The sequence below is a fragment of the Chlorella variabilis genome, assembly GCF_000147415.1.
Source record: "Chlorella variabilis unplaced genomic scaffold CHLNCscaffold_2, whole genome shotgun sequence".
Classification (NCBI taxonomy): domain Eukaryota; kingdom Viridiplantae; phylum Chlorophyta; class Trebouxiophyceae; order Chlorellales; family Chlorellaceae; genus Chlorella; species Chlorella variabilis.
The window spans coordinates 572,209-595,988 of record NW_005435086.1 but is presented as its reverse complement, the minus strand read 5'-3'; the positions used below and the strand labels follow the sequence as shown (position 1 = coordinate 595,988).

The 23,780-nt window shown below is 68.0% G+C and overlaps 3 protein-coding genes across 3 annotated transcripts; 1 reads left to right on the top strand and 2 right to left on the bottom strand.

Annotated features, from left to right (window-relative positions):
* Positions 1-2,092: 2,092 nt before the first annotated feature.
* CHLNCDRAFT_33771 (hypothetical protein) lies at positions 2,093-8,720 on the bottom strand (the record flags this gene model as incomplete). Its single annotated transcript, XM_005851053.1, has 17 exons — positions 8,443-8,720; positions 8,039-8,356; positions 7,338-7,867; positions 7,065-7,150; positions 6,680-6,826; positions 6,328-6,450; positions 5,918-6,066; positions 5,594-5,703; positions 5,237-5,415; positions 4,666-5,035; positions 4,355-4,460; positions 4,072-4,145; positions 3,613-3,764; positions 3,308-3,403; positions 3,000-3,062; positions 2,674-2,807; positions 2,093-2,536 (listed from the first exon to the last, which is right to left on the bottom strand). Exons 1-17 carry the CDS (start codon positions 8,605-8,607, stop codon positions 2,093-2,095), a joined length of 3,246 nt encoding a protein of 1,081 aa, XP_005851115.1. The 5' UTR covers positions 8,608-8,720.
* Positions 8,721-9,073: 353 nt separating this feature from the next.
* Positions 9,074-19,059, top strand: CHLNCDRAFT_137684 (hypothetical protein; the record flags this gene model as incomplete). Its single annotated transcript, XM_005851353.1, has 22 exons — positions 9,074-9,218; positions 9,370-9,462; positions 9,577-9,785; positions 9,908-10,077; positions 10,254-10,909; positions 11,059-11,216; positions 11,365-12,253; positions 12,420-12,682; positions 13,100-13,185; positions 13,358-13,479; positions 13,671-14,336; positions 14,465-14,757; positions 15,021-15,149; positions 15,430-15,560; positions 15,721-15,850; positions 16,115-16,195; positions 16,414-16,512; positions 16,676-16,789; positions 16,905-17,078; positions 17,273-17,416; positions 17,602-17,848; positions 18,125-19,059. 22 exons carry the CDS (start codon positions 9,074-9,076, stop codon positions 19,057-19,059), a joined length of 5,934 nt encoding a protein of 1,977 aa, XP_005851415.1.
* On the bottom strand, positions 19,055-22,376 carry CHLNCDRAFT_29462 (hypothetical protein). Its single transcript, XM_005851052.1, has 12 exons — positions 22,160-22,376; positions 21,763-21,981; positions 21,578-21,665; positions 21,306-21,447; positions 21,048-21,209; positions 20,919-20,969; positions 20,698-20,867; positions 20,440-20,585; positions 20,128-20,216; positions 19,917-20,021; positions 19,612-19,790; positions 19,055-19,458 (listed from the first exon to the last, which is right to left on the bottom strand). Exons 1-12 carry the CDS (start codon positions 22,228-22,230, stop codon positions 19,210-19,212), a joined length of 1,671 nt encoding a protein of 556 aa, XP_005851114.1. The 5' UTR covers positions 22,231-22,376; the 3' UTR covers positions 19,055-19,209.
* Between the last annotated feature and the right edge of the window lie 1,404 nt (positions 22,377-23,780).

The following is a 23,780-nucleotide window of genomic DNA, read 5'->3' as shown; positions in this document are numbered from 1 at the left end:
GGGTGTGTGGCGCCGGTGGGCTGTGCGCAGGCGCTGCCTGCCCCACAGCACCCGCGCCACGGACGCCTGCCGTGCAGTTGGGCATGACGTCGACCCCGCTGCCCGCTCTGGCGTGCATGGCCTGGAGCACGCTAAGCCCATTGTGATAGGAGATGACTGCTGGATAGGAGGAGGCGCCATCATCATGTGAGCTATCGGCCTTCCCACCCTCCTACCAAGGCCCCGGCCGTGCCATATGCTGCATGCCGCGCCACCACGCGGCGCCCAGCCGCGCCACCGACGCCTGCCTGGGCCGCTGCCGCGCCTGCCCCCCTTGCCCCGCAGGCCCGGCATCACCATTGGCGAGGGATCCACTGTGGCGGCAGGGGCAGTGGTGACCAGGGATGTGGAGGCGTACTCGGTGGTGGGCGGCAGCCCCGCCAGGCTCATCAAGCGCCTCCCGCGGCCAGCAGAAAAGGCGTGATGGAACTAGGAAGCATCCCCTATGGGGGCAAGATATCGGTCACCAACGTCTGTGGCAGCTTGCTCTCCTGAATCTCCTGATCAAATCTGCTGCCGGTCCTCTCCTTGAAAATCAGCCCTGAGATTCTTTCCGTGAACTGTGTAATTAATGCGCCAGCAAATGGCAGTTTGGTGCGGAAAGAGAAACGGACATTAAGAAGGAAGGAGGAATATGTAGCAGCAGCCAGAGGAAAAACACACACGCTCTGCAGCTGCGCGCCGGCACGCGCTGGCTCACTCGTGTCGGTCCCGCTCCACGCCGGCGCCGGTGCCGGCCAGCGTGAGGGGCAGCAGCCACTTGCGCGACGCCAGGCGCAGGGGCGGGCCGCGGCGGCGGCGCGAGCGCGACCACGCCGCCCCTCCCGCCACCGCCAGCAGCAGGCACGCCTGCACCAGCGACACGTGCAGGAAGGAGCCTGAGCGGCCGCCCCGCCCCATGTCGGCCGCCTCCAGCGCCGCCGCCGCCTCGTCGGCATCCTGCTTGTGCATCAGGCTGGTGATGCGGGCGGGGCCTCCCTCGCCCCGTGCCTCTGCATCCGTGCCGGTGGCAGCGCCAGCGTCGCTCTTGCCGCCGCCCTCGTTGCCGCCGCCGCTGCCAGCCTGGCCACCGCGCTCGCCATCGGTGTGGGCCGGCTCCAGTACCTGTTCCACCTTCTCCACATGCTGCGGCTGCCCCTCTCCAAACTGGGCCAGCCCGCCAATGTCGGGATGGTCCCGCTCATCGCCGCTGGCATCCCCGGTGGCATCCCCGCCGCCAGCCGCGCCGCCACCGCCGCCCGCCGGCTCCTGCTGCTGCCTGCCGCCCGCCTGCCCCTTGGCCATCTCTTCCTTGCGCTTCAGCAGAGCCTCCTCCTGCTTCTTGATCTCAGCCAGCTCCTGCTCCGAAGCCTTCTGCTTCAGCGCCTCGGCAGCCTGCTGCTCCTGCACCCGCTGGTCAAGAGGCACCTGCTCCTGCTGCTTGACCGCCGGCTGCTGCTGCTGCTGCTGCTCCTGGCCGGTAGCCGTCTGCTGGCTGACGGCGGTCTGCGTGGACTGCTCCGACCCCGTCTGCTGCTGCGGCTGCTGCTGCTGCTGCTGCTGCTGCGAGGTGGCTTGCCCAGAGCCACCCGCCGCCGGCTGTGGCTGCTGCACACCCGTGCCATTTGCACCGCCGCCGCTCAACACCGCCTGCTCCTGCTGCTGCTGGACCGACTGCGTGGCTGCCGTCGTGTCGGGCTGCACCGCCACAGGCTGCCGCACGGGGCGGGACACAGGGACCTTCCACCGCTCGAAGCTGCTGCCCTGGTATGCAAGCGGCGCATTGGGGTAGCACCTGCGCGCCGCGGTGCGGCAAGCCAAAGCAGAAGGCACCCAGCCTCAGCAGGGGGCTTGCTTGTGCTGCTCAGCGGCAGGCAGCGGGGAGGCAAGACACAGCGTCGCGTCTGCCCCCGCTCAGCCCAGCACATCCCCACCACCACCACCAGCCGCTGCGCCGCTCACCTGAGGGCGTTCTGCAGCACGGGCGAGGCCTCTGTGAAGTTGAAGTCGCTGCGGCGCTGCGGCAGGACGTCGAAGTCGCCAAAGTGGTCGTGCAGCAGCGCCTCTGGGGGCGTCAGCGCCGGCACCGCCTGCGGGGAGCGCGGGATGGGGCGCCGAGGCGAGGGGTAAGGCAGGGGAGGTGAGGAGGCAGATAGGTAGGCAGATAGGCAGGCAGGCAGCGGAGCATACAACGGCGACCCGAGCAAGAGGAGCGAGGGACGGGCTGAAGCAGAGAGGGAAGCGTGCAGCCGAACACAGCCAAGCGAGGAGGAGCAGCGCGGGGGAGCGCGCGCCGCACCTCGCCGGCTGCCCATGCCGCCATCTTGATCAGCAGCTTGAAGCACTTGCTGCGGCTGTGGGAGCTGTCCAGGCAGTTGGAGTCCCCGTACAGGCCCACCCGCCCCGCGCCGTGCTGCAGCAGGCCCAGCACGGGGAACCCAGGGGCTGGCGACTGGGCTGCAGCAGCACACGGGGAGCAGCGTGGGAGAGGAGTGAGCGATGTGCTGGGGGGGAGAGGCTGCGAGCATGCAGCCGGCATTGCTGCCATGCAGCTGCTCTGTCCGCAGCATCTCAACCTCAGCCGCCATGCCTGCTGCGCTGCCGCGATGGCTGGTGACCGCAACTCACTCCCCTCCTCCCCCACCTCCACCAAACCAGCTCACCGTCCCCGGGCTTGGGGTCTGCGCGGTGCATCCAGCTGCCCACCGGCAGCGTCTTGAGCGGCACGCCTGATGCCATGTGGAAGGGGCCCTGCACGCCCTTGATGTGCACCTCGACCTCCAGAGCGCCTGCAGCAGGTGCCAGGGCGGAGACAAACAAGGAAAGGAGGCCGCTACGTTTCTGCAGAGCTCGGCATCAACACAGCTGCACAACACGCCCCGTGGTCTTGTGCAGGCAACCAGCGACAGATGGGCAGGCGCGTGGCGGGGTGGCAGGTGTGCGTCCAGCGCTGCAACAGACCCAGATGCTGACCGCCCCACCTGACTCAAAGGCGACGCCGTAAGGCGTCAGCATGTCGTTCAGGGCGGGCACGTTGGCGCCGCCTGCAACAGATGCACACGGGGCGAGGGGAATCCATGAGCATGGCATCATGGCCGAGCATGCGCAGGCCGTGGAAGTCCTCCCTGCCACTGCTCAGGCCCTGCACAGAGCCGCCAAGCCAGCAGCCGGCAGCCCCTGCCTGCCCCTTCAGCACTGCACACATGCCTGCTCTGTGCAGACACGCACCCGTGCGCCCCTCCCGGCCTCCCCTTGCCCGGCCCCGTCCGGCCCACGGCCTGCAGCTCACCTGTGGCAGCTTCCCACCAGCTGCGCGTGTTGTCATCATAGAAGCGCAGGCGCTGGATGGACTCAAGATGGTACCAGTCGGCAAACACCAGCAGGCCTGCAGGGGGCGGCCACACAGAAGCGCAAACACGCAGCAGCAGCCGTGACAGCGTCAGAGGGTCGGCAGGAGGCTCGAGCCGGCGCCAGCAGCTGCCCACCGGTGAGCCCCGGGGCGCTGCCAGCTGCCGCAGCCAGCGGGCCGTCCGCTGGCTGGGCCCCGACAATCTGCAAGACCACCCAGGGTCCCATAGGGATAGCCAGGCGCACCTAGGCCCTGCCCCTCCACATCAGCCGCCAGCTTGGCCACCTCCTCGGGGTACCACTCATCCTCGCTGTCCACCACCAGCAGCGAGCCGTAGAGGGAGGCGTTGAAGCAGGTGGCGGGGGAGGCGAGCACCTCCAGAAAGAAACCCTCGTCGCTGCGGGGAGGCGGGAGGGCACGGGGGAGGCACAGGCGGTGTGGGGACTCGGGGGTGGGGGGTGGGGGTTGTTTGTTGTTGTTGTTGTTGTGGTTGTGGTGGTGGGGGTGGGGGCACAGGGGAAGGAGACAGCTGCTGCAGCAGCGGCATGCCGGCATGCCCATGCAGCTGGCTGGGCATTCCTGCGAGCGCGCTGTGCGGGCAGGCAGCCAGGCAGCCAGGCGGGCGCCGGCCCTGCCAGCTGGCGCCCCTGCCAGCTGGCGCCCCCGCCAGCTGGCGCCCCCGCCAGCTGGCGCCCCCGTCGCACCGTAGCGCATTGAACATGTCGTGATAGTTGGTGTGGGGGTGGTCTCCATGCCAGTCCAAGATGTCGTGGCGCACCTGCAGGCGCCCCGGTGGAGCAGGCAGGCAGGGTTGAGGAGTCAGGGGCTACAAGCATAGCGTTGCAGCTGGCGGCTAGGAGGAGGGGAAAGCCAGGAAGGGAAGAGGCAGCCAGCGGGGAGAGAAGGGTGGGAAGTGGCGGTGTGTGCGGGAGGGAGGGGAGCTGGGCAGGCACGGGAGGTGGCGACCATGCAGGCCAAGAAGCAAACATAAAGCGCTGCGTGCTCAGCGTGCCGCGCCTGCAGGTCGTCCCGCGGGAAGTAGGCGGGCGGGTAGCGGATGGAGTGGAACTGGTCCCACAGCAGGCGCAGCTTCCTGCGCAGGGGAGGGTGCAGTATGTTGTGACGTCTGTGTTGTGGATAGGAAGGTGAGGGGGAAGCGGGAGAAGCGGGCGCGCGGCTGAGAGGCACGGGAAGGCTTGGGACAAGGCTTGGGACACGGCGCGGAACGCTGGGCCGGGGTACTGAGGAAAGGGCAGTCGCGACGCAATCCACCCACACCAGGCGGGAGCGGCGCCCACCTGTCGGGCGTGGGGATGATGCCGACGGTGAGCGGCACCCGCACGGTGGAGCGGCGCGGGGCTGCCTCCCCGGGCGCCGGCGGGGACACCACGGTGAAGGCCACCTCGCCGCCGCCGCTGCCCTGGAAGGCGGCGCCCTCGTCCCTGACTCGGATGAACAGCGCCAGGTAGCCCGACCAGGGCCAGAGCTGCTCCGAGTACTCAAAGCGCACATCCAGCAGGCGGCCGCCGTCGTCGGCGGGCGTCCAGGCGGGCGCGCCCTCCAGCCTGCCGGTCAGGCCCAGGCCGTTGAGGATGGTGGCGTTGAACATGAGGGGCATGGCGGTGGCGTACAGCGGCTGGCGGCAGAAGGGCCACATGTAGGGGCAGTCTGCAGGGGCGGGATGGTGGTGATGTGTGGTGTGGTGTGGTGCAGGAACTAGGATATGCCTAGGCAGGGCAGGGGCGAGTACTGGGCAGCCGGGGCTGCAAGGACCGCAGGCCTTGCAGGCGGGCAAGCGGGTGGGGATGCCTCTCCTGCAGGGCAAAACAGTTCTTTCAGGCAGGCAGGTAGGCAGGCAGGCTGGCGCACCTGTGAAGTTGAGGCTGGCCGGGACCAGGGAGGCGCGTGGCACGTACTGCTCCAGTACCGCCTTGGAGTTGACCACGCTCAGTTTCCCTGCCCCCTGCTCGTACAGGTTGAGCCCCGGCAGCCGCACAGCGCCCTCCACCAGCGCTTGCTTCATGGAGGCAGGGTTGAGCAGCTGCCACCTGCGCGGGCGCAAGCGCCAGCGCGGCGGCGGGCACGCGTCAGCGGCGGGTAGGGCGAGGCAAGGGCAAGCTCCTGGCAGGCGCTCGAGCAGCACGCTGCTGCAGCATGTGCCCCCAACAGCGCCACCTGCACCCGCCCTCCTGCACAGCACCCAGCCGCACGTGCAGCCCGCCTCACCGCTTCTCCTCTGGCACGACGCTGGCCAGCAGGCACACGGCACCCGCCACCACCGGGCTGGCCACGCTGGTGCCGCTCAGGCTGCGGCAGCCGCCGCCAATCTTGGAGCCCTGCAGGCAGGGCAGGAGGCAGGCAGGCAGGCAGGTCGGCAGGCAGCTAGTGTGTAGTGGGGTATGCAGGTCGGTACGTAGGCTGGCAGGCAGGCAGGCTGTGGAATCTCCCCTGCTCCACCCCCGGCACCACCACCCCTGCTGCACTTGCTTGAGGGCATGCCCGCGAGGCTCCTGGCCCCTGCTGCCCCCTGCTTCCCCCTGCCGCCCCCACCTGAACGTCTCTGCCGTACGCCATCACGTCGGGCTTGCTGCGGCCGTAGCCCAGGGGCACCTCCCAGGTGGACATGCCTCGGGAGCTGAAGGGCGCGATTTGGTCGGAGTAGTCGATGCCGCCGATGCCGATGACGTCGTTCTGGTCGGCTGCGGGGGCGGGGCGGGGTGGGGGATGGGGGGGTCGGAGTCGGGGCGGGGAGGAGGATGGGGCCAGGGGCGGGCCAGGCTAGTCGGCAGGCTGGCGAGCCGGATGTGGGCCGAGGTCGGCGAGCTCCTAGTTGCTCCTGGCTGCCTGCCTCGGCAGCGGCCCAAATGTCCCATCCTACCAAATGCCCCCAGCATCGGGCAGACCCCACACACGCCTGCCCTTGCCCCCCCACCCCCCCCCCACCACCACGCCCCACGCACCCGGGTTGTTCAGCGTGCCGTACAGCGGGCCGTCGTTGCCGATGGCGGAGACCATGATGATGCCTGCGCTGGTGATCTCAGCCACCTTCTCCGCAAACGGCTCGTCCAGGTAGTCGGGGCCGCCTGGCGCAGGCGGTGGGGATGGTGGCGAGTTGTTGGTGGTGGGGTAGCGGTGGCGGTGGGGAGGGGAGGAGGGATGAGGCGGGCAGGTTTGGAGCAGGGGGCCACAACGGCAGGTGGGCAGTGGGGTTGAGGGCAAGGAATGGAGCACGAGGGGCAGGGGACAACAACCACACCACCACCACCGCCGCCACCGCCGCCGCCGCCCAGCCGCACCCTTCCACGGCCCCACCTATGGACAGGTTGACCACGTTCATGCGGGAGGCGATGGCGTAGTTGAAGGCGTCCAGGAACCAGGAGGTGTACGAGACCTGGTCGTTGGTGAAGACGCGGAAGGTATAGAGGGAGACCTCAGGGGCCAGCCCGGGGCAGGTGGGCTCTGCGGGGGGCGGGCGCAGGCGGGGGTGCGGTGCAAGCGAGGGTCGGCGCGGTGAGGGGCAGCGAGGTGGATGGGGAGAGGGGCGGGGCGCCACACATCTTCCAGTGCTGAACTTTGCCAGCGGTGCTGGGGTGGCTGAGCGGCTGGCCGGGGCAGGGCAGCCATGGGCCAAGCACCAACAGCAAGGAAGTGCAGCTGTTGAGGCCAAGGCAGAGGCCAAGCGTGGCTGCCCTCCCACCTGTGCCCGCAATGACGCCCGCCACAAACGAGCCGTGGCCCAGGCCGTCATCCAAGGTGGGCTCGTGCGTCCAGTTGGACCGCTCCCTGCACCGGCACGGTGCCACAGCTGGCACGTCAGAGCACAAACAACCCGCAGCCTGGCCCTGCGCAGCCGGCAGCAGCGCGGCGATGCGGCTGCGCCTCAAGCCGCGAGCCAAGCAGCAGCCAGCAACCCAGTGGGCAGGGTTGCACAAGCGACTGGCAAGCAGGTCCGCCAGCCCCGCCAGCTCACACTATGTGCTTCACATCTGGGTGGTCTCCCTTGATGCCTGTGTCAAACACGCCCATCTTCACGCCCTGGCCGCGGAAGCCCTGCGCCCACAGGCTGTCTGCCTGCAGGATGGAGGCCAGCGTGCCCTGCTGCAGCAGCTGGCGCCGGCGCCGGCCCTGCAGGCGGCGCCGCAGGCGCCGCTGCTGGCTGGACTCCGGCGTGAAAGTGTCGTTGCCTATGCGTGCCGACAGCGCATCTGCCAGCTCCTCCTCCTCCTCTGAGAGGTTGTCCTCCAGGCTGAAGGTGGGCCGTGTCTGCAGGCGGCCCTGTCGCTTTGATGCGCATGCCTGCTCCAGGCTGCCGACGCCCCCGCTGCTGCTGCTGCTGCACGGCGCAAACTGCGTGCCAGGGCGTGCGGCATCGGCGGCAGCAGCATCCTGTGCGTGCTCCTCCTGCTGTTCTGCCCCAGGCTCTGGCGCCGCCAGCAGCGAGCGCGTGAGGCGACGCTCCGGGTGCACGCCCTTCACAAACGGCAGCTGCTCCAGGCGGGACTGCAGCATGACGTGGCACAGCAGCGATGAGCTGGCACGCACTCGCTGGCGGTACCCATGCTTGCTCGCTGCACACAGCCGCGCCATGCATGCTTTGCCGGCCATGCCGTGCTGCCTCAGGAATGGGCGCTGGGCAGCGCACTGTGCCCGGTCCCCTGAAACGCAACGCACCTTGAGGGCAGCCTCTGGTGCCGCCAGGCGCAGCAGGCCAAAGTCTGTAGGGAAGGCGGCAGCGGGGTTGTGGCGCTCCACCCATTGCCAGCTGTCAGGCGGTGAACCATAGGCCAGTGCCGCCTGCAGCGCCGCCAGGTGGTCGGCTGCCATCCTGTACTGCCTGAACCGCACAATGTACAGGCCGTCCCCAGCGGGCTGGCTGAGCAGCGCGCCTTGCGGCGGGCCGCTGCCAGGGGTGGCAGCAACGCCGGTGGCGGCGGCGGGGGCCGCAGTGGTACTGTTGGGCGTGGGGCGAGGGCGCGAGTAGCATCCCGCCTGCAAGCAGCCAGCCCAAGTCTTGGGCAACACTGCCATTCCTGCATTCACAGTGCCAGCAAACACGCACAAAGCACCCAGCCCACCTGCGGTTGTGTTCTCTTGCCCCCGCACGTGCCACCTACCGCCTGCTGCCCGCCGCCGCCAGCGGCGCTGCCCTGGTGGCTGACTGGAGGCGCCGTGGGGCGCAGCAGCACGCAGGCCACCGCCAACAGCAGCACGGCCGCTGGGCCCAGCCCAGACTTCAGCATACGGGAAGACTGACTGGGCTACCGGCTCCCCATTGATGGCCTCTGCCCGCCGGATCCTGCCGGCCTGAGGGATCCTACTGCCTGCAATCCACGGCTGGCAAGCTGTCTGCCCCGGAAGCACGAGCCGCGGAGCGAACGGCAAAGCGCTGGTTGGCTGCAAGGGCCCCGGAGTCGTCAAATAACAACAGACAATCAGATGAGAGCATGCAACGGCCGGGGAGGCGAAACAGGCACGGTGTTGAGCTGCCGGGTACCCCCACGGGCAGTACACCAGTTTTCGAGTGCGTTCCCCTCGCCCAGGCCATCCAGCCACATTTGCTGCATCGGTGGTACGTAGAGGAGCCGCTCAGCCTCTCTCCCCGGGGGTCAGGCTGGACTCAAACAACAGACCGCGACAGCAGCAGCGGCGATGGTGACGGCCGAGCGCTGACGCTTGTGCAGCGTTGACAGCAAGACGCGGCGGACGATGGCATTCGGCGCTCGGGCCCCGCAGGCCTCCCACGCCCAGTTCCATGGCGAGCTGACGGCGGCGCTGGCGGCACGACGCCAGCCCGAGCTCGACCCCAACTACCAGCTGCTCACTACCGCTGTGGACTACCTGCATCGCAGAGGTGCTTTTATGGGTGGCAGGCGATCTTTCTGCGATGCAGTAGCATACGGCAGGCCGGGCTGCCCGAAGGAACTCCGCATCGGGCTGCCGGGCGGCACCCTGCCGCCGCCTCTAACAAAACCAGGCCCACCACCCGCCCCCTGTATGTGCAGTGCACCCCAGCTCCGCTCCGGAGCTCTTTGTCAGCCTGGTGCAGGGGCAGGCACTCAAGCATGCCGAGGCAGTGCTGTCGTCGTCGGGCAAGGGTAGGTGCCGCTTCCGCAACTGGCGTGCTGTCGCAAATATTGGATCATGCTCGTTGCGTTGTCGGTCTCTGCCGCCGCTGCCTGATGCATCTGGTGCGCTGCCCCACTTTGCAGCAGATCTGACGGCTGTGAAGCTGGACCCGCTCGCGGTGTCTGTGGTGGTGATCAAGAGCCTGAGCATGCTGCACGTGCCGCTGCTGGGCGCTGCGGCACGCGCTGAGCTCTTCAATGCCGCCATCGGCGACTTTGCCGGCGAAGTGCGCATCAGCATCATCAGCGACGTGCTGCACCGGCTGCCGCCCAACCAAGGCCGCCTGCTCAAGGTGATACGGTGGCGAACAGCCTGGCAGCCGCCACGCCGCTTCTCTGCCTCTTCCTGACCTGCCACACCAAGGAACCGTGGCGCTGATGTGAGTGCCACCTGTCTGAATGTGTGTGTGTGCAGGATCTGCTGTGCTACCTGGCCCGCCTGTCGCGATACGCGCACAGCTGCTCGGCAGAGGGGCTGGCGGGGGTGCTGGGCCCTGTGCTGCTCGACCCTGAGAGCGCCACGCTGCCTGTGGATGCCGACAGCCTGACCATGGCCGCCATCTGGGTGGTGCAGGCGCTGATTAGGTGGGGATGTGCGCCCTGAGCAGTGGGCATGTTGCTGCACCTGGACGAGTCATTGCCACCCCCCAGACCTCTGACTGCCATTGCCTCAGTTGTGTCGCTTTGCGCCGGACAGCATGCTGGCCTGTAGCCCTGAGCCCGCCATCTTCCTGTACTGCCACATGTACCGCCTGCTGCAGCCACTACGAGGAGCTGTATGGCGAGGCGCTGCCGTTGGAGGAAGCGGTGCAGCGCAGCAAGCAGGAGCAGCTGCAGGAGCAGATCCAGCGGCTGATTGCCAAGAAGAAGCCGCCCGCGGGCGGCGGCGCCGGCGCCCGCGGCCCCGCCCCGGCCAAGCCAGCCATCAGCGGCGGCAGCAGGGCAGGCAGGGGCCCATCGCGGCTGGTCAACCCTGTGTCCACCATGCCAGGGCAGAAGGCCAGCCAGAACTGGATCAGCAGCGGCAGGCCGCTAGCAGACGGCGGCATGCACGGGCGGCACCCGTCGGACGAAAATGAGCACCCAGCTGGCAGCCGCCGCCCACCGGTGCCTCCCCTGCAGCTACCCACCGCCTCAGCGGCGCAGCAGCAGGAGGATGGCCGGGCCGCGGGGCGGCTGTGGAGGCCGCAGGAGGCGGTGCGCAGTGGCAGCGTGGGCGAGACGCCGCGGCAGGGTGGGCCCGCGACCAGCGGCATGCCCGGCTCGCCCAGCTGCTCGCTTACCACCAGCCGCGGCACTTCTGGCTTCTCGCACCTGGGAGCTGCTGCACCTGTGCTGATGCGCCAGATCGAGCTCAAGGCGGCGCTGAGGCCTCCCAGCGAGGAGCTGCCACACAAGTCGCCCTGGCGCCCGCCGGGTGAGGCTGCCGCAGAATGCTCATCAGGGGCAGGTGGCAGGTTTTGGCCTGCATGAGGTTGTGCAGTGTGGAATCTCATTGATGGCCGCCCTGCCCATTGGCATCCCAACAAACCATGTGAATGGGTGCCCTGCGCCTCACACCTGCAGGCAAGAACGACAAGGTCATCCACACCAAGCGGCAGCGCCCGCAGTGGTCGTGCGTTGTGCCGCTGTACCGCCCAGGCTATGCATCCCAGGACAACTCCCCTGCCGGATCCGAGGTTGCGCTGTCCGACACCGCATCCACACAAGGGTCGCCACACCTGGTACGCCCAGCGAGCTGCGCAGCACTTGGGCATTGCGGTGCCAGCGGCGGGGAGGGAGCCATGCCACAGCTTGCAACAGCTGCCGGCAGCGCAGTAGTTTGCCGGAGGCATGCCCCTGACGCAGTGCCTTCGCTGCTGCCATGTGCAGGGCACATCTCGGCTCAGGGCCTCCAGCAGCAGCCACCCCTTTGCCGGCTCCACGGCGGCCTCGCCACGTGCGCACGGCGGCAGCGGCGGCAGCCAGGTGCTGAGCGCTGAGGAGCTGGATGGGCAGGTGGTGTATGAGCTGGGGCAGTCTGGGGAGCACGCGGTACCGCTCAGCGCCGGCATCGGCGCCAAGCGCTCTTTGGGAGACGAGATTGAAGCCACCGGCCAGCATGTGCCTGCCGATCTCGGCGACGGCGCAGACCCTACCAGCGGGGCAGGCGGCGGGTTCGGCTGGGGCTGGGGCGCGGCTGGCGCCGGCGGCGCTCCTGGCGGCGAGGCTGCTGCTGCCGGTATCGTGTATGGCAACTCGGGAGCAGCTGTGGATGGCATGCACAGCACGGGTGGCGCCGGCGGTGCAGCAGGCGGCGGCGAGGCAGGCAGCGGCTTCACCACAGCCGGCCTACAGCACATTGCTGCCAAGCTGCGTAACGGCAGCATGACGCCGGCCAGGGCGGCGGCGCCACCTGGCGACGGCCGCTATGCCAGCTACGAGGGCAGCGTGGAGTCCAGCAGGCAGGGCGCAGCGCCAGGCTCGCTGGGTGTGGCTGCTGCCGCCAGCGGCGCCGGCGGACGGGTGTCCGGCACCCTCCGCCAGGCGGCAGGCGGCACACGGGGGCGTCCCACCCCGCTGCACATCAGCCGCGTCAGCGTGGCAGACTTGCTGCAGGGCTCGGGCGGGGAGGCAGGCAGCGAGCCGCAGCCTGGGGAGGCCCCCCAGCTGCATACCATGTCCAGGCAGGCACAGGCCAGCATCAGCAGGTTGGCAGCATCCATGCACGGAGGCGGTATGCAGGGGGTCACGCCCAACGACATCCGCACCGCGCTGTCAGGTGCGCGCACCTCCCATCCTTGCCAGCGCTCCTACTGCTGGCCTGCCTGCCCGTTCAGGCCTCCTGCCAGGCCAACTGCTGCTGCCTCTTGCCGGCGATGCACACATGCTGTGGGCCCGGCCGCTCACCCGCCGCTGCCTGCACCGTGCTGCGTGGTCTGGTGCAGGCGGGCGGGCAGGCGCCGTGCCGGCGTCTGCCCTGCGGGATGCGGCCGTGGAGTTTACCGATATCACCGGGCGTACATGGAGCCATGGAGTGGCACAGAACCTGGCGGCGGCTGGCCTGTTTGCCACACCAGAGGTCTCCTCGCGGCCCCCGGCCCCAGCCGAGGGAGAGTATCCCAACCTGGGCTTGCCGGCGTGGACGGCAGGCGGCGCCGCAGCCGGCGGCTCCTCGGCGGCGGCCTTCGGCTCAGCGCTGGCAGCAGAGGTGAGGGCTTTGCCGCAGGGCGCACTCGGCGTGGCAGCCGCGCAGCCAGTCCAGCCGCTTGATGCATGCGCTGCAGCTGCGTGCTGCGGCCGCTTGGCAGCTGCAGGCGAGCAGCCGGCGTGTGCTGCAGCAGGGCTGCATGAGCTTGATGCTGCCGCCGGCGCTGCAGCTGTGCATTGCGGGGACGCTGCTGTCAGCGTGCCAGATTGCCTGCCGGCCCAGCACCTTGCGATCCCTGGCCCTGCCGCTGCTGCCAGCGGCCCCTTGCCAGCTCTGCCTGATGCGCTGCCAGCAGGCCTGCCAGCAGATGCTGCCGCCGCGCCGCCGCCGCCGCTGCTGCCGCCAGGGCAGCATGTGCTCAGTGCCGGCCCGGTGCCAGCCTGGCTTGAAGCGTCGCTGGTGGATGTGTGGCCGCAGGCCGCGATGGCGACCCCTGCGGCGGCCGCCCTGGCGCAGCTGGGCAGCCTCTACATCAATGAGAAGACAGGGCAGATCATGCAGAAGTGAGTGGGAGGGCGGCCTGTTGTCCCTTGTGGGGTGCCGCCTGGGCTTTGTCAGCTGTCCCTGTTGCACAGCCGAGCTGCCTGGGCTTCTGCGCTGGCCTGCTTCCGCCTGTCCTGCTGCCGAGTGTCACATGTGCTGAGGTGGCCGCCTGCCTCCCCTGTGCTGCCGCAGGACAGCGGTGGATGAGGAAGGGCACATGGCCTACCTGCCGGCAGGCATCTCACTGGAGGAGCTGCTGACTGCGGCGGAAGACCTGCAGCAGATGCTGCCCACGCCCATGACCTCCCGCCCTGGTGCGGCCGTGGCCTGAAGCCATTGCCTGGAGCCTTGCCTGGAGCCATGCAGCTGTTGGCTTTGTGGGCGGCCCACTCGTCTTTTCCTGCCTCTGCATGCATGCACCGGCAGCTGGCAGCGTGCTGCGTGGCTGGCGCTGGGGAGGATGGGTTGGCGTGTGACATCTAGACTGCCCGTCTCGTGCCTGCAGTGTCGCCGACGGCGGCGGGGCCGCTGGATGGCGGCGGCGAGTACACGCCCCTGGACCTGGCTGTGCTGATGGCGGCGCATGCCAAGAAGTTGAAGAAGGATCAGGATGCCAGGCTGGAGCTTCGCCTGGTGGAGAAGCAGCTGAACCAGCAGCACGGCTTCCCCCGGCCGGCAGCCACGCCACGGCTGGGCAGCGGCGCGCCGCCGCCACCGCCGCCGCCGCCGCTGCCCCCCGGCTGCTCGGCGAGCAAGCCGGCGAGGCCAGCGGGTGGCGCGGGCCCGCCCCCTCCTCCGCCGCCTCCCAAGCTGCCTCCCGGCTGCTCGGCCAGCAAGCCGGCCAAGCCGGCAGCTGGAGCAGGCCCGCCTCCTCCTCCGCCGCCTCCCAAGCTGCCTCCCGGCTGCTCCTCTGCCAAGAAGGCTGCGGCACCGCCACCCCCGCCACCGCTGCCACCCAAGCCAGGGGCCAAGGGCGCCGCAGCGCCTCCCCCGCCACCCCCGCTGCCGCCAAAGCCGGGAGCCAAGGGTGCCCCTCCGCCGCCGCCGCCTCCAATGCCGCCCAAAGGCGGCGCCAAGGGCGCAGGCCCGCCCCCACCACCTCCGCTGCCACCCAAGGGCGGCACCAAGGGAGCGCCGCCGCCGCCGACGATGCCCGGCGGCAAGCCAGGAGGTAAGCAGCAAGCGGGCAGCACCAAGGGGTGCCCGCCCCTCTCCCGTGCACCGGCCCCATGCGTCCCTGCTTTCTTCCTGCATCCCTTATTGCAACTCGCTTCCACGCTGTGTGCTGTTTGAGTGCAGGTCCGCTGCCGCCACCGCCGCCACCTCCCCCGGGCACCCTGGGCAAGAAGCGGGCCGAGAATGCCGACGCAAACGCCGGCCTGCAGCCCGGTTGCGTGGTGCCGCGGTCGCCCACCTCAGCCGCCCGCCGAGGCAGCTCTCTGGAGGAGGAGCAGGCCAGCGAGGCGCAGCGCCGCCGCCTGAAGCAGCTGCACTGGGACAAGCTGAAGCAGGCTCGGGAGGGCACGGTGTGGAGCCGGGCCAACCGCGACAAGCTGCACCTGGATCTGCGCCAGCTGGAGTCGCTGTTCCAGGTGGGACGAGGCCGGCGGGAGCTGCCCACCTGCCTAGGCTGGCTGTCATTGAATCGCCGTGGGCCAGCTGGGGTTGGCTGGCAGAGGGCATGCACACATTTCCACACTCTCCTTGCTGCCCTAATTTGCCCCCCATCATGTTGTCCACGCTGCCCCGTCTTCACTCGTTTGTTTCTCCTTGCTGCCCCTGCACGCGTCTCACTCCTCTTCTTCTCCCTGCTGCCCTGCCCCCCCACCCCCCCCACACACCCACACACACACAGATCATGGAGGCCAAGGCCATCAAGCGGGGCGGCCCCAAGGAGGACGAGGTGCGCCTGGTGGAGCACCGCCGCGCCCACAACATCCTCATCGAGCTGTCGGGCATCCGCAAGCCCTTTGACGAGATCAAGGTGTGTGGTGGGGTGGGGGAGGGGGCGGTGAGCGTGTGTGAGTGTGAGGCGATGCGGCAGTGTGTGCTGTGTGGCTTGCATGGGGGAGCTGGCTGCATGCTGGGGCAGGGCTGGGCTGCTGTCGGAGCTGGCAAGGCGCTGGCTGAGGAGGCGGCTGGCGGTTGGGAGGCGGCTGGGGAGGGATGGCCATGCGTGATCAACCGATCGACTGTGGCCCGCAAGCCTGCCCCCCGGCTTCCCCTTCTTACCTGCAACCTCCCCTTTGCACTGCACCTTACAGGACGCCTTGCTGCGCATGGATGCCGCCGCCCTCAGCGTGGAGCAGCTGTCTGTGCTGTCGCGTGCCGTGCCCGACGACCAGGAGCGCAAGGACATTGAGCTGTACCTGGCTGGCAAGCACCCCAAGTACAAGTGAGGAGGGAGGCTTGGTGGGCGGGTGGCGTGGCAGTGCGTGAAAGGAGGAGGCATGCATGAATTGTGGCCCGCACCTGCTGAGCTTGCCATGCCTGGTGACCTGTGCCGCTCCCTGACCTGCTGCGCTGCTGCCTCTGTCTTCCGCACATATACATAGGGGCAAGAGCGAGGTGGAGCGGCTGGGCACCGTGGAGCGATACTTTGTTGAGGTGAAGGACATCCCGCGCCTGGCCGAGCGCATCCGCTGCTTCATCTTCTCCCGCACCTACAGGGCCACGCACGGCAAGGTGGGCGCAGGGAGGAGGGGGCGGGGCAGGGAGGAGGGTAGAGAGTGCAGCGGCATCCCGCCGCACGGGTGGCTAATGGCCGAGGGGGAGTGTAAGTGGAGCGCAGGCCTGGCCGAAACGTGCGGCAGGCAGGCATTTGTAGTGAAAGGAGGGCTGCCAAGAGGGAGGCACGACTCCTGAGCCCCGCCCATGGTGACCGCTCCCCTCCCCTCCTCTCCACCCCTCCCCCCAACCTCCCTTCCCCTGCCCCCGCCGGGCCTGCAGTGTGTTGAGCACTTGGAGGTGGTGCGGCAGGCGTGCCGAGAGCTGCAGGGCTGCGCCTCCTTCTCCAAGCTGCTGCAGGCGGTGCTGGAGCTGGGCAATCACCTGAACCAGGCAAGCAGCCCGAGTGGTTTGTTGGTGGTGCTGTGTGTGTGTGTGTAGAGAGTTTATTTGAGTCGATCGATGTCATGGCCAGGCGCCACACAGCAGAGGTGCCAGCAGCCCTGCCGTGCCTGCCGGCTCATGATTCCCCGCTGCCCCTTTACATGGGAGCACATGCGCCTCCTCTGCGTCTGTTGCAGGGCACCCAGCGCGGCGCGGCGGCCGGCTTCAAGCTGGACACTCTGCTGAAGCTGGCAGATGTGAAGGGCACCGACCGCAAGACCAGCCTGCTGCACTTTGTCATCACGCAGGCACGCCCCCGCCAAGTTACAGCAGGGGCCACCTGCCCCCATCATGCCGCCCGTTCCTGCCAACTCCTGCGCCCAACCGTGAAGCCGTTCTGTGCTATACTGGTGCGCCGCCTGACCCACAATGCCCCCCTCCCTGCTTCCTCCGGTGCAGCTTGTGGAGGAGGATGAGGGCATGAAGGAGATGAGCGCTGAGCTGGAGCACCTCAAGCAGGCCGCCAACATGCAGGCAAGCAGCCTGGCGGCTGACAGGCACTCAACACCCGCGGTCCTGCCCGTCAACACTCCCGCAGCCTCCTCTGCCGCCCCACCCTACCTCCAACCATGCCCGCCTGCTGCCTGCTGCCTGCTCGTGCCGTGCCCATGCCCCGCCCCGCCTGCAGCTGGCTGCCCTCAAGGGCCTGATCGGCGAGGTGCGGCTGGGCCTGCGCCAGATCAACACCGAGGTGGTGCAGGCGGCCAAGAGCCGCGACCAGGAGGGCTCCGGCAGCCGCCACTTCAGCGAGATGATGGCGGGGTTCCATGCCGAGGCGGCGCAGGAGTTCCGGGAGCTGGAGGTGGGTTGGGCGGGGCTGGGAGTGCGTGGAGCGGGCGCTTCTTGCTGCTGCCAGCTGACTTGCATGCCATATTTGGCTCCTCCGCAAAGCCCTCCCCACACCCACCCGCACCCAGCCACCCAAAAACTACACATTCACCAACTACACACGCACACACGCATGCCCACGTGACATCCGCTGCCCCGCTGGTTCAGGCACTGGAGAAGCGCATGTATGAGGAGCTGTGCGAGGCGACAGAGTACTTCGGGGAGGAGTATGCGCCGGCCGACGCCACCCGCGTGCTGCGCACCGTGCGCGACTTTGTGGTGCTGTTTGAGAAGGGCCTGGCCGACATCCGGGTGGGTTTGGACGTGCAGAACGCGCAGGGGGGTCTGGGTGGCTTTGAAGCGCAACTGTGGATGACTTGCCATGTTGGCCAGAAGCATGCCCGGCTGGTTGCACAGTCGGGATGTGACGACGCTGCTGGCTGCTGCTGCTGCGCCACTTCCTGCCCTGACCGCCTGCCGGCTGGCTGGTGGCGCAGGCGCGGGAGAAGGCGGCTGCCAAGGCGGAGGAGGAGGCTCGCAAGCGGGAGAGCATCCAGGCTGCCATCCAGGCACGGCGCACCCAGAACGCTGAGCCGCCAGCAGACCCCATGCACCTCATGCAGCTGCGCCAGTCGCGGACCAGCAGCCAGGGGGAGGCGCCCGGCGCTGCAAAGGATGCAGCGGAGCCGGCAGCAGGCACTCCAGGAACAGGCGCAGCAGCAGAGGCCCCGGCCACATTAGCAAGTCAGGCCAAGCCTGTTGGTTCCGCAGGAGAGGGCAGCTCGGCTGCTGTGCCACCTGTCGACAAGCCAGCCGATGCATCGACAGCAGCTGCAGCAACGCCAGCCCCAACATCACCGCCGGCAGAAGCGGGCGCGCCGGCGGCAGTGGTTGGTGATGCAGCAGAAGCCGAGCAGGCACCCAGTGCTGGTGAGGCGGCAGGGCCCCCAGCTTCACCCGTGGCATCAAGTGCTGACACGCAGCCAGCGGGAATTGAGCAGCCTGCTGCGTTAGCAGCAGTGACAGCCGAGGGCAGGGCTGAGCAGGAGGCGGCTTCTGCCTCCACCGAGCCAGCAGACCAGTCAGGAGGACCAGTTGCTCGGCAGGAGGAGCAGCAGGCCAGTGCTCCTGCCGACTCGCTGGCGCCGGAAGTTGGCGCCGCTGCAGCCGGCTCGCTGGCAGCAGCGGCCGAGGAGCATGCACACCGGGAGCAGCAGGCTGCTGTGGAGTTTGCACTTGCAGAGGCTGAGGTTGCCTCGCGGCATGGGGTGGCTGAGGAGCAGCAGCCGCTGGTGGTGGACGTGCCGCTGCCTGCAGCAGACGCGCCCGAAGCAGCCACTCCGCCTGAGGCGGAGCCAGCAGCAGACGGTACCCCTGCCGGCAGCGCCCCTCCCGCCACCCCTCCCAGCCTTCTCCAGGCTGTCATGCAGCTGGCTGATGACTGGGGCAGCATGTTTAGCGGCGGCATGAACCTTGCAGCAGCCGCCACGGCAGCTCCCCCGCAGGCTTCCGCGGCAGCAGAAGTCTTGGAAGCGGCGGCGGAAGCCACCCCCAGCAGCTGGCAAGGTGGGTCTACGGCGACGCCTGCGCAGATCCAGCAGTCAACGGCAGTGGCGGCAGGTGGCGAGGAGCTGGAGCAGCAGCATTCGCAGCAGCAGCGGCAGGATGGCTGGGACAGCCCCGGCAGCAGCCTGGACGGGCTGCTGGCGGTGACTGCTCACTCGGAGCTGCCGCCTGGGTCTGTGGGCATGACCACAGCGGCTGCCTCCCGGCCGCCTCGCCAGCTGGAGGAATTCATGACCCCCATGCCGCAGCCTGACTGGCTGGAGGAGGAGGGCGTGGCATCGAGCGGCAAGTCCTCTGGCAGCAGCAGCGGCTCGGCGGCGCCCGAGGGCGCCAGCAGCGCGGCCAAGGCGGTGTGTGAGCCGTCAAGCCTGGTTGAGTTGAACAGTTGATTCTGATTACATGTATCTTACAAAAACATTGAACAGTTGCTCGACGAATGACAGTGCTGAACAAATCGGGCCTCCCGGCGCTTTCGCAGGCAAAAGTGCTGCCCTCAGTTTGCTCGACAATGCTACATCGATAACCAGGCACAGGGGTTCTCACGTGGCAGATTTAGCTGGGAACAGAGCTGCCCTGAGTTCCTTCTTGTTCACCTTGCCCATCTGGTTCCTGGGGATGGCCTCCACCACCTTGAGCCGCCGTGGCAGCTGGTAGGGCGGCAGGTGCTCCTTCAGCCATGCCCGCAGCTCTGGCAGCGACAGGGTCGGCGCCGCGCCGGCGCTGCCCGCCTCGGGCTGCGGCTGCGCCGCCTGCGCGGCAGGCTTGAGGGCCACCACCGCAGCGATGACCTGCGCCGGAGCAGCAGCAAATGCGTGGCGGTGGATGGAATGTGGATGGATGGGACGGGTAGGTACGGCATACACGGGGTGGTGGGGCCGGCAAGGAGAGCCGGCACGGCAGGGGTGCCAGGGGGCGGGGGAGGGCAGCGGGCACCCCCTCACCTCGCCGTATGCCTGGTCTGCCAGCCCCATGACTGCGGCCTCTGCAATCTTTGGGTGCTCCAGCAGCACCGACTCGATGTGCAGGGCGGAGATCTTGTAGCCTCCTGACTTGATGACGTCCACAGAGGTGCGGCCAAGCAGGCGGAAGTAGCCACCCTCCTCCAGTACCGCCGTGTCCCCTGCGCCAGCCAGCAGCGGCGGCGTGCCAGGCGCGTGGCAGAGCGCGCCATGGGCGCGGTGCCACAGGTGCTGGACTGCTGCCAACTGCCTTGGTCAGTTGTGATCCAGGCAGCTGCTCCCCTCACCAGTCATGAAGTAGCCCTGCTCGTCAAACGTCTCGGCCGTGGCCTCTGGCCGCTTCCAATACTCCCGGAACAGCTGGGCGCTCTTCACGCGGAGCTCGCCAGGCCCTGCAGCCCCCCACACCAGCCAGGCCGGCAGGCCAGCAGGTGCCGAGCAGTTGGGATGAGGAGTGGAGGGCTGCAGCAGCTCGCAAGGAACCGCATCCACACGCACCTGCGCCGGCATCGCCGCCATCCTTGTCCGCAATCCGCGCCTCCACCCCGGGGAAAGGCTGCCCAACGGCGCCCGGCCGCCGCTCCCCGCTGCAAGTTGCAGAAAGAGAGCAGCACCACGCATTGGATCAAAAGAATTGTATAAGCTAAGCACAATGAACAGAATCAACAGGAGGCGCAGTCAATGAGCAGGCCCATTGCGCTTGCATGTAAGGGTTGCCCAGCAGCATGCCAGTCTCCGTCATTCCGTAGCGCTCCAGCAGCCGCTGCTCTGCAGCAGGAGGAGGGACCCGGTCAGAAACAAGCCTTGCACCAGCTCATCGAATGCCCTGAGCTGGTGCCAGGCAGCTCCCCAGGCAGGCCAGGCCGCCCAGCAAATAGGCGCTCGCCTGATAGCTGCTCCCAGCGCTGCATGATGGGCGTGGGGCATGCCGCGCTCCCGCTCACCGTCAGGCGCAGCTGCAGCAGAGCAGGAAACGAGCATAACATTTGGTGGCCAGCACACTGCAGCTGCGGGGCTCCAGCGGGCTGGCCACTCTCTCGCTGCCAAGCTCAGCAGCTAGGTCCTCACCCTCTTTGCTGCCGCCTCAGCCTCCTGCTGCTCCGATGGCGGCATGGAATCGTAGAGACTCAGCAGCTGGCTGTACATGGTCGGCACTCCCATGAACACACTCACAGCATCGGGAGTCCGCTGCAAATAAATGTTGGAAGCCAGCAGGCACGATGGCCACCAGCGCATGGCTGCCACTCCAATGCAGCAAACCACAGAGGCACAGGATCTTGCCTGCAGACGCTGCCAGACATCGGTGGGCATGAACTTGGGAACCATCTCCACACAGGCGCCTGCAGCATGAACAAGCAATGCCACGCTCAAGTGCGGCGGGCAATGGCGTGGCCGTGGTATGCCAGGTTGGCGCCCACCTGAATACAGCGGGCACAGTAGGGCATTGACGATGCCGTGGATGTGGTGGAGAGGGAGCGTGTGCAGGATCCTGTCCTGCTGCTGCCACTGCCATGCAGCGCACAACGTGCCAATCTGCGCCGCCAGGCTGCCGTGGCTGTGCAGCGCGCCCTTTGGCTTGCCTGCACGGCAGCAGCACTGGGGCTTGGCGGCTTAGAGACCATTCGCGGCAATGTAATGTGTGCTGGCCAGCCTACTGTTTGGGAGGGTGGCCTCACCCGTGGTGCCGCTGGTGTAAATAATCAGGGCCCCATCCTCCGCCTGCTGGCCCTCCAACCTCTGCTGCACCGCCGCCCCCTCCTCCTCTCCCTCTGGCGCCGCCGCTTGCGCCTCCACAACAATCACCTCGGCTCCCAGGGGCTGCAGGGAGGCCCAGGAGGAGGGGCAGCGCTGGTGGCACCACAGACAGAGCAGGGCACACACAAAGCAGGGCACAATGCATAGTACAGGCAGACTATGCACCAGCAGCAACCAGCAGCAGTTCGCTCACCTGTGCCAGGCTGTGCAGCCTCTCCGCGTGCTGCTCACTGACGAGAACAGTGGAGCACTCTGCATCCTCCAACACATACGACAGCTCCCTGCGATGCTCAGTGCGGAGATGGGACGAGGACGAGGGAGCCCGAGGCGCCGCAACAACGAGCGTGACCGGCGCGGCAGGCAGGCAAACGCCCGCACCTGTCTGGGTGCTGCGCCGCCAGCGGCACCGCGATGCCGCCGTGCATCCAGGCGGCGTACATGCCAGCCACATAGTCCACGCCAGGGTCACAAAACAGCGCCACCCTCGGGCCATCGCGCCTGGTCGACGCGTGGCCGGGTGTGGCCGGCGGCGGCGGCGGCCCGCTGGCCTCCATCTGGCGGCAGGCAGCCAGGCCGGAGGACACGAGGTCGGCATAGCTGCAACCCAGGGAGAATACAGGACTGGTTACCTTCTGATTGCCTCCAACCCATGCACGAGAGGGTGGGCAGCAGGCGCCGGCGCCAAGCGGACGGGAGCTGGCAGCTACTGCTGGCGGCACACAGCCAGCCGGCTAACCCAGACGGGTACAATGGCGCGATGATCAGGCACACTTGCCGATAGGCTGTTCTCCCAGCCACCAACGCTGTGCGCGGTGAGAAGGTCAGGGAGCTCCGCAGCACCTCCATGTCGCACGATGGGCCGTGGTAAGTGCGCTGATCGATTTGATGAATCAACAGCACCCAAACGGCGCGGCAGGGCGAGAGGGCAGCGGTCTAGGGCATATGCCTAGGCCCTAGCAATCCGTGGATTGCACCTTGGCGTTGCTCAGAGCACCACAGGTCAAACTTTTGAATGCCAGGTCAATCGGGTTTGGGTCGGCAAGGCATCGGCGGTACGTCAGTACAGCGGCAGGAGCAGCGGGCATCAAGCCTCTCGCACCACCGGTCATCCCCAGCCTAAGGGCATGTCATCGCAGTCGAATGCATCAAATAAGCTGTGAAGAGCTCCCTATTTTGTCTCCAATTCGGTCAGGTCCACAGACTCTGTCGCTGCCGCTCAGGCCGCTGGCCAGTCCATGGACTCGCTGGCAGCAGCTCACAGGCACGTTGCGGCAGGGAACTGGCACGCCGCCACCAGGATGACGTTGGCACCTTCCAGGTACTGCAGAGAGTTCCAGGCAGTGCAGGCGAGTCGATCTAGCAGGCCGGTTGAGCGCATGGCATGAGCGGCTGGCTGCGGGCGCGGTGCGGCGCAGCAGCTGGCAGCAGCTCTGCTGCCTTCACCTCACCTCTGGAGTCAGGGTGGGGTCGACCTCCTGGATCTGCCCCCGGATTTCCAGAAATGCACTGCAGGTGCCCAAAGGCATGCACACCGGTTGCCGGCCAGGGGCAGCGACAGCGAATGCGCAAGAGCTGCAGCGGCAGCCCACTCGCTCAGCCACGCGTGCCGGTGCACGGCGTCGCCAGCCGTGCCGCATTGCTCTCACACACTTGCCTGTTGCAGCCGCACTGTGCCTCCACAACTCGGGCAACAGCCGGGCAGCACCTGCATCGCGCAGGCGGGGGACATGAGCCCACCATCATGGATGATCCTCAGCGCAGGTGGCACCGTTGCCTGCCGCCACTGACCCGATAGCGGGCAGACCGCCTTGCCGCAGAGCCGCCAGCGCATCTTCGATTTGCTGCTGCGTTGGCAGCTCGGTGGAGCCGCGTGGGAAGGACTGTGCCAGTCGATCGATAGACACAGAGCATGTGTATCCTGCCTGCCTGTTTAGGCTCAGGCATGCCTCGCCAGCCTCCACCTCCGTGGCCGGTGCGCTCTGTGCCGGCAGCGCCAGGGGCAGCGTCGACGAGGTGGGCGTCAGGGTCAGCGCAGGCGCCTGCTGCAGCAGCCTTCCAGCCAACGTGCCAGCTGCGAGGTGGGCAAGCAGGGTGGCGAGCAGGGCCTGCCTGCAGACCAGTGCTGCATGCCGAGGTGACATAGCCACGTCTGTACACTTCACACAGCCAGTACTTCACACAGCACGGGATGCATAACCGTTCAGAGAACGTCTGGGGCAGGGCTGCGACCTGATGACTCAGCCCCAGCAGGGCTGTGCCTGTCCAGCTCCCTGGGGCTCGCCCCTGGGCAATTCGCTTGTTTACAAAAAGCACGCCGCTGCCTTAGGCCACTTACATGTAGCTCTGCTTCCCCTGGTGCTGACCGCTACCGCCACCCCGACCGCCGATGGCAAGGG

What these genes read in the sequence shown, in the direction of transcription:
- CHLNCDRAFT_29462 (XM_005851052.1), bottom strand. Translation starts at nt 22,230, where the DNA reads ATGGAGGTGCTGCGGAGCTCCCTGACCTTCTCACCGCGCACAGCGTTG. An exon ending in GGCTGCACAGCCTGGCACAG is followed by an intron (nt 21,448 to 21,577) that starts GTGAGCGAACTG and finishes GCCTCCCTGCAG; the next exon opens with CCCCTGGGAGCCGAGGTGAT. An exon ending in ACTGTGCCCGCTGTATTCAG is followed by an intron (nt 20,970 to 21,047) that starts GTGGGCGCCAAC and finishes TTCATGCTGCAG; the next exon opens with GCGCCTGTGTGGAGATGGTT.